At 48.1% G+C, this 14,588-nt stretch overlaps 2 protein-coding genes across 2 annotated transcripts in view; both read left to right on the forward strand.

Annotated features, from left to right (window-relative positions):
• Window positions 1-695: 695 nt before the first annotated feature.
• On the forward strand, window positions 696-6,031 carry LOC122370717. Its single transcript, XM_043346563.1, has 3 exons — window positions 696-891; window positions 1,644-1,865; window positions 5,983-6,031. The coding sequence occupies exons 1-3, from the start codon at window positions 734-736 to the stop codon at window positions 6,029-6,031; spliced, it is 429 nt and encodes a 142-aa protein (XP_043202498.1). The 5' UTR covers window positions 696-733.
• Window positions 6,032-6,094: 63 nt separating this feature from the next.
• Window positions 6,095-14,588, forward strand: part of LOC122370718 (otoferlin-like) — a 76,892-nt gene continuing 68,398 nt past the window's right edge. Inside the window, exons 1-7 of the mRNA XM_043346564.1 lie at window positions 6,095-6,277; window positions 6,504-6,566; window positions 6,980-7,064; window positions 8,712-8,868; window positions 11,412-11,598; window positions 13,088-13,274; window positions 13,484-13,588. Coding sequence (XP_043202499.1) covers window positions 6,107-6,277; window positions 6,504-6,566; window positions 6,980-7,064; window positions 8,712-8,868; window positions 11,412-11,598; window positions 13,088-13,274; window positions 13,484-13,588 — 955 coding nt within the window. The 5' untranslated portion in view covers window positions 6,095-6,106. The remainder of the gene's footprint in view (window positions 6,278-6,503; window positions 6,567-6,979; window positions 7,065-8,711; window positions 8,869-11,411; window positions 11,599-13,087; window positions 13,275-13,483; window positions 13,589-14,588) is intronic.

Here is a 14,588-nt window from a genome sequence, read left to right on the forward strand (position 1 = left end):
GTGCTCGTCAGGCATTAGCGGCTGGTTTCAGGTTCACGTGTGCTGTTTCTGGGTGTCAAACTCGTGTCTGTTGACTCATGTGTGTATGAGGCACATTTGCACTGTGTTTTTTTTTGTATGTTCTTAGGTTCATGAGAAGGTAGATACTGACTGGGGGGGTGCTGTGATCGTTTATAACTGTATAACTGGCTGGGCAGTAGGCTCGTGCACACTGTGGGTGCTTCCTAGCTTAATTTACACTGTTTTTGGGAGTTTCCCAGACCCGTGATCGGTTCGAGTTGATGATAATATTCGCACCTATTTACACTGTTTCTGGTTGTTTTCCTAGCCCGTGGGCGGTTCGAGGTGCAGTGTGCACACTGTTTGTACGCTGGTTGTGAGTTTTACACTGTAAATACACTGTTTCTGAGTGTTTTCCAGGCCCGTGTGCGGTTCGAGGTGGTGTAAATGGTAAATACACCGTCTTTGGGTGTTTCCCGCAGGCCCGTGTGCGGTTTGAGGTGGTTTTTACTGTTTTTACGCTGTTTATATGTGTTTCCTGCAGGCCCGTGTGCGGTTCGAGGTGGTATGCATTGTTGATACACCGTTTATGGATGTTCCCCGCATTGGCCCGTGTTCGGTTCGAGGTGGTGTGCATTGAATACACCGTTTATGGGTGTTTCTGCAGGCCCGTGTGCGGTTCGAGGTTGTGTACCGGTGGCCCGGCGAGGCGTCTCTCGTCTCGTGGCCCTCGATGACGGCCACAGTCGAGGACGACCAGCAGATGCTCGTCGACATCGAGCAGAACATCGCCAACCTGGAGCGCTCCTTCTGCGACCGGTCCTCCTTCGGCGGTTCACCGACACTGGGCAACGCCGCCGACCCCGCCAGCCCCACACCGTCGCGGAAAAGGTAGGGCGGCACCTCACTGACCCGGCTGGTCTCAAGCCATAGGTTGTCTCCGTAGACATGTCAGACCCCGCGCCCTCCCGGGAAAGGCATATGTTCAGTGTTAACCGTGATCAACACTGACTGGTATGCGTACTCATACGTTGTGTGTACGTACACGCATATACACATCACATCTGCATACTAAACACATCACAAGTTCGATTCATTAGAAGCACGACAGCCGATAATGTTAATCGTCCACTCATCTCGCATTCAAATAGCTGCGCTCATAGCATCCTGTTGTAAACTCACAGCATTCAGTAGCATAGCGGGATGTCCCTCAAATTAATTCCACCTCACGACGCGGCGTGGTGTTCCCTGCTTACTATATCATTGCTACCCTCATGCATTTAGTTTGCATATTTTGCCGGCCTGCATTCCCATACGCCCTGCATTGTGTTTATGTGGTATGAAGTGCCCAACATTGTTCCACATAGTACGGTCAGTGTGGCTCAAACACGCAACTATTGACTCGTGGTAACCTGTATCGCCATTGTCAGGTTTGGAATTTCAAAAGAATCATTTATCCAACTTCGGCAAGGTATTGGAGTACTTGTAACGTAATGTGATTTGTTGTAACTTGCCCTTATGTCACTCGCTTAGGATGGATAAATACTCTATTTGATGTGCGCTGCTCGAGAACTTTCTCCGACATCAAAATCGATCCTCGAGCCTTACGAAACCTCATCTGACCTCCCGGTGACCTTCCTCAGGGCACACATGGCGATGCGGCGGGTCAAGTCTCTGATGCGACTGGGCAGACGGCGTACCAGTATTGAGGACGAACTGCTGCCGCGCGGTGACGGGGGCGAGCTGAGCGGGGCGGGCTCCCAGCAGAGTCTGACCGAACTGCCGCCCCGACCGGCCAGCGTCTGCTCACAGGCGTCCGATGATAGCACCATGTCGGCGACGGCAGCCACCGCGCGCGTCAGAAGGTCAGTTCAGTGGTGGGGTCAGGAGGTCAGTTCAGTGTCTGGGTCAGGAGGTCAGTTGATTGGTGGGTCAGGTCAGTTCACTGCTATCCAGCGGGTCAGGAGGTCAGTTCAGTGTCTTAGTTATGTCAATACCCCACCCGTGTCAAAAGGTCAACTCTATGTTAGGCCAGTCGTCCAAAGGGGAGGTCAGAAGGCTAGTCTTTTGTGAGCGCTAGGTCAGTCCACCACCCAGGTCAGATTAGGTCAGTCTACTGCTCGGGATAAGGTCAGTCCTCCGCCATAGAGTACATCTGGTCATGATGCCGGTCACGAGGCCAGGTCAAAGAACAGGACCCGAGAGGCTGCGGTAATGCTATACTGAACAGAGAGTTGAGTCAAAGGTTTGTTCACCGAGACGCCAGGGAATAAACTGCGACTGTTTCGACAAGCCCCTTGATTGTTCGATTGAAGGTGTTGTACCATTTACATAGTTATTTTTGGAAACAATTCTACAATTGAAAATGTCAAGAACAGAAACAATGAAAATTGAAACTATCATGCCTCTGAATGTGAATGGCTATTTGCATGCTAACACATTCAAAAGACCTCAGAACATTCTAGATCTCAGAACATTCTAGTTAGCAGCTACAGCCTACAGGCATCCGATTGTCAATACTCTATTCGCTATTCTTTCCTTAGAACATTTCGTCTAGCCCACCACGACTCTATCCATAATTTAGATAGCTCTATTTGCTGTACGGATTTGTACCTTTCTCGGACAAGACGTTCGGCCCAACTGCGCCATTCTGGACCTCTGCCTGGCGTGCCGTTTGCCTTCGAAACATGTTTCCAGAATTGAATCCACTGTCCGGCCTTATCGGGCGGACCATTCCGTGTAGCAGCACACCCACGCTACTTCAGTTCACTAGTAGAACACGTGTGTCTACCAATGGGGACATGTAGCCCACATGGGCGTCTACCAACATGATATGTGTCTCCAACATCGGGACATGGAGACATGATACGTGTGTCAAACATCGGGACACTTGTGTCCAACGTCGGGATACGTGTGTCGAAATCGGGACGCTGCGTCTATTGGAGGGCTGCGTGTGTCCACCATTGACGCATAGGTGATTTCACCGCCAGTGTCCATCGCGGGACATTTGTGCCTCTGGAGCAGTCTTCTCCCACAACATATGGCAAAACTGCAGCTTAGCTTAGTAATGATAGATCTACTCCACTGTATTTATTATTTAACCTCATTTCGCGCTTCATGATGGCAGCATTCTAGTTGATTTATGAATGCTGCAAGCATTCATTCGCCACCCTGCAAACACGCCAATCCATAGCGTAAAAACACAGATTAGTAACACCATCATTGAAATTATTGCGACTGTTGCGGAATGTATTCATTTTCCACAAAGAACGGGATGAACAAAATTTATGGCGTAAAAAAAAATAAAATCAGAAGCTGCTTAGTAAATTGGTTCAATTTAAACCTCACGAATCAGTGCCTGCTGCCTCCCACGTCGGAGCGCGATATTTATTGTTCCATCAACTTGTCGACTTATGTAAGATTCTCGCCGTTAGTTATCAGACTCCACAATTGCCTCAATCGCTCAGCCGATTGACTCGCTGTACTGCGGTTCGCCGCCGGCGGCTGGCGCTCCGTCAAATCGGAACACCGCCGCGGCGCCCGGCCGCGCGACTGCTATAGCGAGGTGCTCCGTGCCATAAATTCCATGGGACGTGAGCGCACGGCTGGTATGGCACCCAGTGTAGAGCGCTTAATGTCAACGAATCGCGATTTATATTCTGTTCGAGGCTGGCGGTTGGCACGATAACTCTGTAAATTTCGTGATGAAGAACAACAGCTTGCTTCGAGTCGGCTGAGGCCCGACCGAGCAGTTTGTATTCATTAGCCTGTCAGAGTTGGGCTACACTAGGCGACGTAATCATTGGATAATCGAAATGGCCTTTACAATGAAAGGTAAATAAAATCGGACAAGTTTGCTGAGGGATTCAACAAAAGCCATTTTGACATGTTGTGTGAGGTTCAGCACGGGTTATACATAAAACAAGCGTGAATTTCAGAACATCTTGACATACCATTTAAGTGCGCTTAACTTTTGCTGAACTATTCACCATGTCGAAAATACTGAATTTATGTAAAGAGACCTTTTTAATTCTGCTATCGAAAACAGATCTTGCATCTACTCACAGTAATGGGCTCAGTTTATCAATGCCGACAAACTTTACTCTGGTACGGTCGTCAAGCATTTTAGAGAAAAACTTCGTTAGAGTATGGTGGAGCTATTTGCATGGTTGAAGATTGAAGTTTGACATAAGAATAGCGAAAACAAATGAAGACATAAACTTCATAATTTCTCATCCAAACCATTTCATTTCATTTCATTCAAGCAAACCATTTCATTCATCCAAACCATCCATCCATTTCTCATCCAAACTCTTGGCCTTCTTGGATCTATAATGCAGAGATAGCCGCCGTTTCACGGACACTCCCTAGCTGTCTGGCGTACTAAGGAAGCGAACTCTGCGTCGTTAGGCTTAGTAACGCCGTGTGGCTGGGTCCACTGGTAGAGTGCTGATAGGAGTGGGGCTCATTAGGGGCCTGTTGGAGGTGGTCTGTGAAAGGAGTCTAACAGGTCAGAGTGGTCCGTGGGAGTGGTCTGTAGAGGCGAGAGTGGTCTGTGGTATTGTTCCAAGAAAGTAGTCTGCGAGATGAGGTCTATGGCGGTGGTCTACAATGGCCTGATGCATGCCAATGCCGACAAATGCTTTCTTTTTCTTTTCGTTTTGCATGTAACTTGAGTCTTTTGATTTTAAGTCACTGATACAGATCAGTTTCTCGTAACTAACTCATCAGTGATCGCGTAGTGCATCCACAAATCGCCACTTCGGTCAGTGACGCTCGGTGTTTTTTTATTATTTAATAATTGAGACGCACGAACGTAAAATAGGATGTGCTCAAATTTACAGTTGAACAGCGTCCAACACTCCCAACAAATTTCACTTACAAGTTTAAGTTGACACAAACTATGCTAATTAGCACTTGTGCTAATCTGCGGCCAGATCGCTTCACCAATCTGACCTTTGGCTGTCGATTGATGGCCACATTTGGCCATCAGTATTCCCTGCAAGCGGACGCGACGCTACTAAACTTTTTATTAGTCGCCACCAATCGTCATTTGGTGGTGGGGCGCTGGGGGAGCTGGATGGCTGAAATAGAGGCTCCCGAGCCGGACCGGACGGGGCGGACGGGCCTGCAGGGGAGGTGATCGGGTCACTGCAGGACAGTGATGTGATCGGGGGATATATGATATCCCGACAGGTGACATGACATGCTCAGACCTGACCCGACAGCTAACCAAACCTACACAGGCCCGACCCGACGCGTCCGGACCCGGACCCGACCCGATCAGGCCACACCACTGACCCCACCCCACCGCGACCCGACAACACGACCGGACTCGATCAGCTTCGCCAATAGCGCTCGGCAAGGGCGGGGCGGGTCAAATAACATGGACAGTCACGGTAGACCGCGCTCTATAACGTCCCCTGATGACGGAGCGACCGACCGGTGTCGGCCACCCGCTGGTGATCAATCACCAGACATTGCCCTAATGGTGATAGCCTGGTGTTGCCAGCAGGCACCAGCCGGCACCAGCAGTTGCCCGCAATAATCCAATTATGTGTATGTATTTTGGGAGCAGGGTGGCTGTTACATACAGACGGTGCTGTATATAGGCACTCACATGAGCTGATGCCGTGAGCCTTATCTCAGTAATTTGTGACGCCAGGAGATTCTGAATTGATGGGAAGGTATGAGCCGTGTCCTTTCTCGCTTGGACCTGAGTTTGGCAACACCATTGTGCGGCACTGGTCAATAGCTTCTTCCGCAACCTTTGGCATTCCGTCTGACAAAAGGGTAAACGAATCAATTGAAGGCTGTCTTTGTGTCAGAGGCGCCACTCAGACAAGAGGCTACTTGTCTCCCTGTCATGCTGAGCTGTTTGTGACCTGTGTGACCTGCGCAGACGGAGAGGCAGTCTGATGCGTCCGCCGGCCACACTGACCTGTGTATATGACCTCTGTGTTCGTGACCTAGACCCCACAGACGCCGTGACACGCTGATGCGTCCCCCGGCCACGCTGATCTGTCTGTGACCAATGTGACCTATGTGTTACCTGCGTGTGACCTGTGTGTGACCTCTGTGACCCCACAGACGGCGTGACACGCTGATGCGTCCGCCGGCCACGCTGCGCGCCGAAGACTACCAGGTGTGTGTGACAGTGATCGAAGCCCGCCAGCTGGCCGGCCTCAACATGGACCCGGTGGTGTGTGTGCAGGTCGGGGAACAGAAGAAGTACACCTCGGTCAAAGAGAGCACCAACTGTCCATACTATAATGAGGTGAGTACGACTGAGCTCGGCAAAAGCGGAAGGGTCAGCCGCGTTGTAACTGTGTTTTTTCAACCTCCACTGTATTGGGAAGTGAATATTGCGCTACCAAAAGATTTGCCCTTGTCAATGGAATATACCTAATTAAAGATTATAATATTTTTTTTAATCATAGCAACAGCTATGAAAACTGACAGCTAACCATTGAAAACTGAAGCATCCCGTTTGTTTGTTTCAGTATTTTGTCTTCGACTTCCATATGGCGCCTACCATGCTGTTCGACAAGATCATCACACTCACAGTGAGTACCCAGTATAGAGGCGATATTGTGATTCCGCCTCAGATCTGCATTCCGTGCAATGAGTTCTCTGAACTGGATTATTGGTCTGTCAGGCTCGGTTCGAGCTTCTGTCACGTGGTGGACGTGCATGCCTTCGGTGATTTTGGTCTGTTGATTAAGTGGTCCGCAGACTTGACATTATCTTAATTGAAGTCGTTGTCGCAAGGAAATTGAAGGATTGCTGGGATTAAACCAATTCCGTAGGAATATCTTTTAAACTTGCGCTTGGGCGGAGGATGAATGATGTTTATGTATTTGAAACTGAATCACATCAGTCAAAAGCTCTTGGAAGAGTCAATGACATCCTTTTCAGCAATGTGTCTCAGGAACGGCCGTTTGTAACTGTTAACCCTTTCTCGTACTTTCATTTTCAGGTTCTTCAATCGCGCAATATACTTCGTGCCAATAAGGTTCTCGGGAGCTTTAAGCTGGACATTGCAACGGTCTGGGCGCAGACAGGTAAGTAAGATAGATCTTCGAACTGACGTCATAGGCACACTGGCTCGGGTGTATTTGTGTATCTGAAATTTATACCGGTTTACATACAATATACCTACATACCACAGCTGGTGCCTGAATTTTTTATATTCTTGAATGAAACTAATTTTTAATCAGAATAGGTGCTCAAGGCATGAACGTGCTTCCTGATGTTCTTATTTCGACTGTTTGAAATAGAATGACCGACGAAGCGAATCTGCCGCGCTAAGCAGAACGTGGTTAGCAGCGCCTGATGTGGATGGGTCTGAATGACTGCATTCTATTCACGAAGAAGGATCCTTCACACAAAGATGTCAAGATTACTTTTTCATTTTCGTATAGTTGTATACGATTCGACGCGCCGCCAAGAAAATACAGTGTTTGACGTCCATCGCTTGGCGTCTTTGCCAGCAGCCAGCGACACAATCTGCGTCGCTCCGACTCACGCTTAACTGTTGGTCGCCAACTATTCTGCTTGTTGTGGCGCTGGCTGGAAGCATCTTTTCTGCCCTTGGTTTTCATTTGTTCATTCTTTACTACATAAATAGAATGACTATGTGTTCGTCTTACATAAGTCAGCAGTATCATGATATCTAAGTTTATCCTACGACGTCATTGCTGAAACGATATCCCGCAATCGCCAAACGCTGCCTAATCTAGGCGTTCCTTTCATCTCGCTCTGTAAAGGACCTATCGAAACAGCGACCCAATCAGGCCGGGAGCTAGCCATTCTGGCGGGCCGGTGCTGCGCCAATTGGAGCGCTCTCGGCGGGCGGCCCGGGGCGCAGAGCGGTCCATGAAGGGCCATTTGGCCCGCTCTCCGGCGGCTGAGGCTCGTGTTCTGCCGCTGGCCAGACCAGCAGTCCAGGGGGCAATCGATACCACCCAGAGGTAGATCGGCGGCCGGTGCTCCGCGCGAATTACACCCGTGATCAAAGATGCATTCTGGAGACGGTGGAGCGGGCGCAGTGGCTCTGAGTCGCTGGTCGTCGACCCTTCAGCTCACCTGACGCACGCGTCGGCGGCGGGCCGGCGCACGCGAGCTCACTCACTGTCATTTACCGAGCCAATACGTGTCCATTTGGACAGTGGCCCCGGGCAGGAGCCAATGATCCAACAACTGTCTGCCGCGGTCGCCGCGCCGCCGGCGGCAGCGTGCACGCGACGACGAGCCCTGATTTGAGTGACTCTGACACTTCAAAGACGGCGAAATGTCAAGGAAATTAAATTGCGTGTAATATCGCAATTTATTTAATATAAGCTGTGTGGAGTGCAATCAATGTAAGTTAATTAGAACGGAAGGAAGCCAACTTAGAATCGACGTAAGTCTATTAACACTGATTTCAGCCCCACAAACGTATGTTTATATCAAGATAAGACATAATTCATTTATTATTCAGAGTTAGATGTGACGACTAGCTTGTTCAAAACTTTTCAGTTTCCTAGAGACAATGCTAAACCCGCTTATGAAGTCTTAGAAGTCGGACATAGCCGTTCTCAAGTACCCGATATATTTATCACAAGCCTTACCATTGATCGAACTTTCACCTGAATTTGCATCTCAGATGCCGGCTTCGTTGAATCCCAATCATCCAGTTCAGTCTCTCCAATGTCCCACCCTGCCGACAGATCACCAGTTTTACCACAAGTGGGCGCTGCTGACGGACCCCGATGACCCGTGTGGCGGCCCCAAGGGCTACCTCAAGTGCGACATCAGCGTCATCGGCAAGGGCGACACGGTCAAGGCGCCCACCCGCACCGACAGGGATGAGGACGACATTGAGGCGTGAGTGGCGCGCTGGGGGCGTGAGTGGTGCGCTATACAATACAATACAATACAATACATTTATTTTTCAAGAATAGAAGCAGAACACAGGATACAAACGCATAATCAGATTGGTGCAAAAGAATAAAATTCTTTAATTAAAGCACCTCTCTGCAGAAACGATAGCCAATACTTAACATGAATGCAACATAAACAACGATATAAAATGACACTTTACAATGTCAAACGCTGGGGGCGTGAGTGGCACGCTGGGGACGTGAGTGGCGCGACGGAGGCATGGGTGGTGCGCTAAGGGCGAAAGAGGCGCGCTTGGAACATGAGTGGTGAGATAGAGGCGTGAGTGGCGCGCGGGGGGCGTGAGTGGCGCGCTGCAGACGCGGCCAGCGGCTAATGTCTCAAAATTGAGTGGCTTTGCATGCCACAAATCAGGGCTCTAAAGAGCCACAAATAATTGTAAACGGAAGGGACCCAAGACATGCATGATTTAATCATCAATCCAGAACACAAAATGAAAGTCATCTGTAGCCAGTATTTCATCGAGAATGAAATATGGGGATGTCTTAGTAACTTGGCATACATCTATAAAACTTAGCGTTTGATGTTGGCTATAGAAGCCTGTTTGGTACCCTGCGAAAGATCTGGTTTCAACACTTGTTATAACGTACTGAATATTTGTTTTGCGTTGCTTTGATGTTGCGCCTGTCGAAGGCAGCACAGCCAAGTCTGTCAAACACAATTTGAATTTGTTTCCAATCAGTTTCCATTCAGCACCATATGCGTTCACCACTCAGCTGTATGCTATGCCTACTACAAATAACCCGGAATGATGTGTAATAAAGTGGCTACATATATTGACGTCTCGGTAATTTGCGCTCAGTGCTACCAAAATAAACCAGCCATTGCCAGGCATTTGCGTGACGAATGCCATTCTGCTGCGTGGCTCCTACGTCATCCCTGCAACGAGCGTCATCACTCGTCACCAAACTACGCGCCTTCCACTGCGATGTATTCGCCACGTTTCGGACGTAATTACATATATCAGACAGGCAAAATAGCTATTGTGTTCCGCGGCCGGCTGCCTTCGCGGAGTGGCAATGTCGGGCTTGCACGCCTCATCGACCAGCCAATTAGTCGGGCGTTATTCGTGCCATGTGTGTAGCGGGAAAACGCGCAGTGTGCCAAGATACCTATAAGAAACAGGTAGATCCGATGTTTGAAAGTAAAGCCCCAGTCACAAATTTGACGCACCTGTGACATTTCCTGACACCCACGTGACTATTGTATTAACTTTTGTGTTTTGCGATGTTTTGACCTTATTTAAAGTACTGAAAGCTCAAAATGTATGATTAATGTTGTTTAAAGGAAATAGTTCACTTTCACGAAATTATTTTTTTGCAATGGATTTGTGATTTTTTATGTTCAAAATGATCAGCAAAGAAAATAAAACCTTTTTACAGCAAAAGATTATTTTCTATATTTTTGATATAGGAAGAACTTTTCAGTTTCTGTAAGGCACCGCGATCCAGTATGAAAAGAGCATGGGTCCCGAAAATTCTTCAGAAACTAGAGAAATTATCGCGGCCACCGGCATTTGGGCGATCTGCTCGTGCTTTTGTTACTGGAGCGCCCATAGCGCCTCACTGGAGCGAATTTCTCTAGAGTTCTCGTAGATAATTTCTCTAGTTTCTGAAGAATTTTCGGGACCCATGCTCGTTTCATACTGGATGCGAATATATGCAAGGCACACATCCTCAACGCAAGACACATTTTTCGGGACGAGAAATAGAATATCTTTGCCTAGGGTGATCGTTGGGCTGTAAAAGCTCCTGATTTATGCTCGTCTCAGCCCAAGCTACGGAACTGCTATTCCAGTTCAAAACCCATGTTAAAATGTGAACTATTTCCTTTAAAGCAGCATATTAATAATTATGTTTGTAAATTATCGATAAGCTGCTTATGGCAGGTCACGTGATTGCTACCAGATTATGTGCTCAGAAAGCATCTTTTCAACTTCGATTTTGAACAATTTTTACCTCCTTTGAGGCCAAATGATGGACAGTTTGAGGCACACGATGAAATGCTGAATCTATTGATGCCAAAATTTGCTCGTTTTTTGCATTTTTAGACTACTATATCCTGGCTCAAACTTTGACCAGTTTGTGTGTAAACCCTATGGTGAAGGGAAAACTTCACGCCCAGCAGGCGTCATTACAGTGCTGCCAAATCGTGTTTGGTGGGGGTCGCAGTGTGCTTCTTACTTGAGATGTTGTTTGCAGCGTTACTATGTGCATTGTACCAGCTGGACAATTACAATGTGCGCCGCATTCTAAAACGGACAACGTGTCCACGCCCATAGGCTGATGGGGGTCACTTCGCTCCTGGAACTGATATTCTGCTAAGCTAATTTCTATACTTATATTATACACTCTATACTTGCCACAGTCTAGCGTTGCCGGTTTCTTTTCTCTCACAGTCTCGAACTAAGATCCCTTCCCTCCCCTTCACACCTAACTAGCCCCCTCTTTCCCTCCGTGCTGCGACAGGAACCTGCTGTTACCGGACGGCGTCACTGCGGAGCGGCAGCGGGCACGTATCTCCGTCACCATACACAGTGCCGACGGTCTGCCCCGGATGAACTCCTCGCTCATGGCCAACGTGAAGCGCGCCCTCACCGGGGAGAACAGCGACCTGGTGAACCCCTACGTGCGGGTCTCGTTCGCCGGGCTCACAGTAAGGGCTGCGCTCTTCCTCCACTGCAGCTGAAGCACGCGGTATTTTGAAAGCGTCCTGCTTCTAGAAATGTTAGTAGTCCATGTGAACGAATATACATATGTTTTAGATAGGCTTCGCCTTGCTTTGAATCTGGCTGAAAATTTATATTGGCTCATTTTCACCATATTACAGTGGGAATGGCTCTCGACCTTTTTAGGTCCACTTTTTCCTCAATGCGCCCATCCAAACATCTATTCACTAATCAATCTTATCACATCATGGGAATGTGATGCCTTTACTGTGAGCTAGAATTGAGTAACATGCTAAATCCGCCGTTCCCCTCACAGTACACGCATTTTCAGGTGTGGGAGATGTGTGGATGCAAGGGGAATCACCATTATTTCCCCCCAAATTGAAACAAGGGATTATTTGATGAAGCAGCTCTCTTACATCACAATGGCAAAAAAAAACGGTTATTTTTCATTTAATTATGTCATCACGCAATACCGGTCGCTCCCCTATTATGTATCACAAGTTACCATCTCGCTGATGCAACTCCTGAAGCTCACGTCACAGATAGAGGAGATTGTGTCTCTGCGGCGGATAGCGTTCCATTATGTCCGTCCCCATATTACTCTCCCTGTCTGCGCGGCGCACATCGTCCTAATCATGGCCGGCAGCTGGCTGCCATGGAACCCTGCCGGCCTTCGCCACTGACGCGGACTCTTGCCGGCACGGGTGGATAACAATGTCGTTGCCATGGAGTCATGGCGATACTTATATGGAGTCGTGAAGTCGCTGTCAGTGTCAGTGACTCCTGTCGCCACTGACTTGCGGGTTTATCCACTTAAAGCCATAATGCTAGTTAAGTTCGAAATAACGAACTTGGAATACGGTTTTGAATGGAATTTCTACACAGTCTTCAAAACATCGCTTTATTTTTCTTTGTGCATTCACATGCATTTGCTAGAAATCCATTATGCTTTTAGTAGTCGTCGTATCGGATCGTTCAGACGAAACTACAAGGTATGTAAATGCATACCGAAAACTCCAACAATATAGCAAACTTCATGGATAGCACCCTTGTTCATGGAGCCCTGCCGGGTTTAACATGTAGTTCTGTCGGCACTGACATTGAGCTCTATCGCTACCGTCCCGACCAATCCCCGACAGTGCTATAGTCGACCACAGTACTGAATAATGGGAGAGCCCAGCACTCCAATCAGCCCTGTATCATCGCCAGAATGGACACAGTGAACTATATTGCGAAACTTAAGGTAGCAAAGTCGACGCCGGCGCTGGCTGGATGTCATCTTTTGTTATTTATTGGGTTCTTGTAGGTAGGAAGTGGATCCTAGAAACACTATGGCACCGTACTGCATGGTTAGCTGTCTATGTAGGAGATATTGGTCTCAATTCTGTATGTGTCTGTCACGATAATTCGCGCAAGTTCATGTTGTCGGACGGACATTCTGAATAATCCGGCTTTTTACGTTTCACTCCCCAGGGCAGAACATCGGTGAAGAAGAGCTGCTATTCGCCACATTGGAACCAGCAGATCGTCTTCACGGAAATGTTTCCACCGCTGTGCCAGCGGATTAAGATCCAGCTCAAGGATATGGATACTGTGAACGATACACTGATCGGGACACATTTTCTGGATCTCAACACGATCAGCAACGATGGCGAGCGTGGTAAGATAGGTGAAATGGCCAGCACATCTCCATTTAGCTAGAACGGTGCCAAAAAACTCCATTGTCTTATTACCAGACATTGCCCAATCATTTTTAATCATCAATAGCTGAGTAAAATTTATGCACTGACACAACCTAACGTGCATCTCTTTTCTCACTGCTCTCGTAATGTGGCCCATATTTTTCACAATGAAATTGTTCTCTTTCAGGATTTCTGCCTACGTTTGGCCCTGCCTACGTCCACATGTATGGCTCAACTCGAGACTACATGTTCCCAGGGTTTGACGAGCATTCGCCGCTCAACAACGGCCTTGGTAAGTCCCATTTGGCACTGCGTTCAAAACGTTATTGAGTATGTCGATAGTCTTTTTTTTCATTTTTACTGACATCCGTCGTGTTCGATTCATTTCATTTTTTTTTTTAGTATTTGTCTCTAACCGTATTTTTCCATCACGCACTTGGGTGTCGGCCGTTGCCCTTTCCTCCATTCCCCGGTGTTATTTCTGCGGGCTCCGGAACGAACAAACGAACGTCGGTCTCACAGCCGGCCTACCACTGGCTTAGCCAGCTCGCAGCCGTTCTGCTGAGGCGGGGAGTTTTGTGTCGCTCCGGGAACCGATCAGACGCCGAAGCTTAGGCCCGCGTCTCCCCAGTCCACTGATCGACTGATACGGGGATCAGAGGGGCGTTCACATGGGCTGAATTCCCTACCAATCAGCCAGTTCGCCAGCGAAGCTGTCCAATCTCGTCTGAAACTCAGTCACTCTCACATTCTTTATCGTGTAGGTCGAGACGTATGGGGTGATGTATACGTGCGAATGCTTTTATATTTGCATATATGGGTTCTTCAGTCGAGTGAGAAGTGATTGAAGTAGTAGAGATGCATGAGACGGCGAACGACCGTTCATTTATCGTCTTAGACATGGAGTGGAAAGTGGGTTCGGCTTAGATCGGTACGGAAGTCAATGGGTACATTAAGAACGGAGTGCTACCTCCTTACAGGTGAACTGATAGAGCGCAATAATTCGGCAATTTGGCACATAATGAAGGCGTCACAAAAAAATGAACTCAGTGTATCTTCATGCTGTTTCTCAATCAAGTTGTTTGTCATTACATTACGGCATTATTTTTCATTCGTGCCGTATTCTTTTCATCCCTCGTGCTTAGAGGAGGGAGATTCTCCGACAGGAAGACTTGTATCCACTCACTGTTCACTGAAGCAGCCACTACCCCGGATCCGCTAGACGCTGTCCCATATGGCTGCGTCTACCGGATACGGTAATTGCCTATTCAACAGCCTGTTACTGGACATTG

Source organism: Amphibalanus amphitrite, unplaced genomic scaffold, assembly GCF_019059575.1.
Source record: "Amphibalanus amphitrite isolate SeventyFive unplaced genomic scaffold, NRLGWU_Aamphi_draft 001163F_arrow, whole genome shotgun sequence".
NCBI classification, from domain to species: Eukaryota; Metazoa; Arthropoda; class Thecostraca; order Balanomorpha; family Balanidae; genus Amphibalanus; species Amphibalanus amphitrite.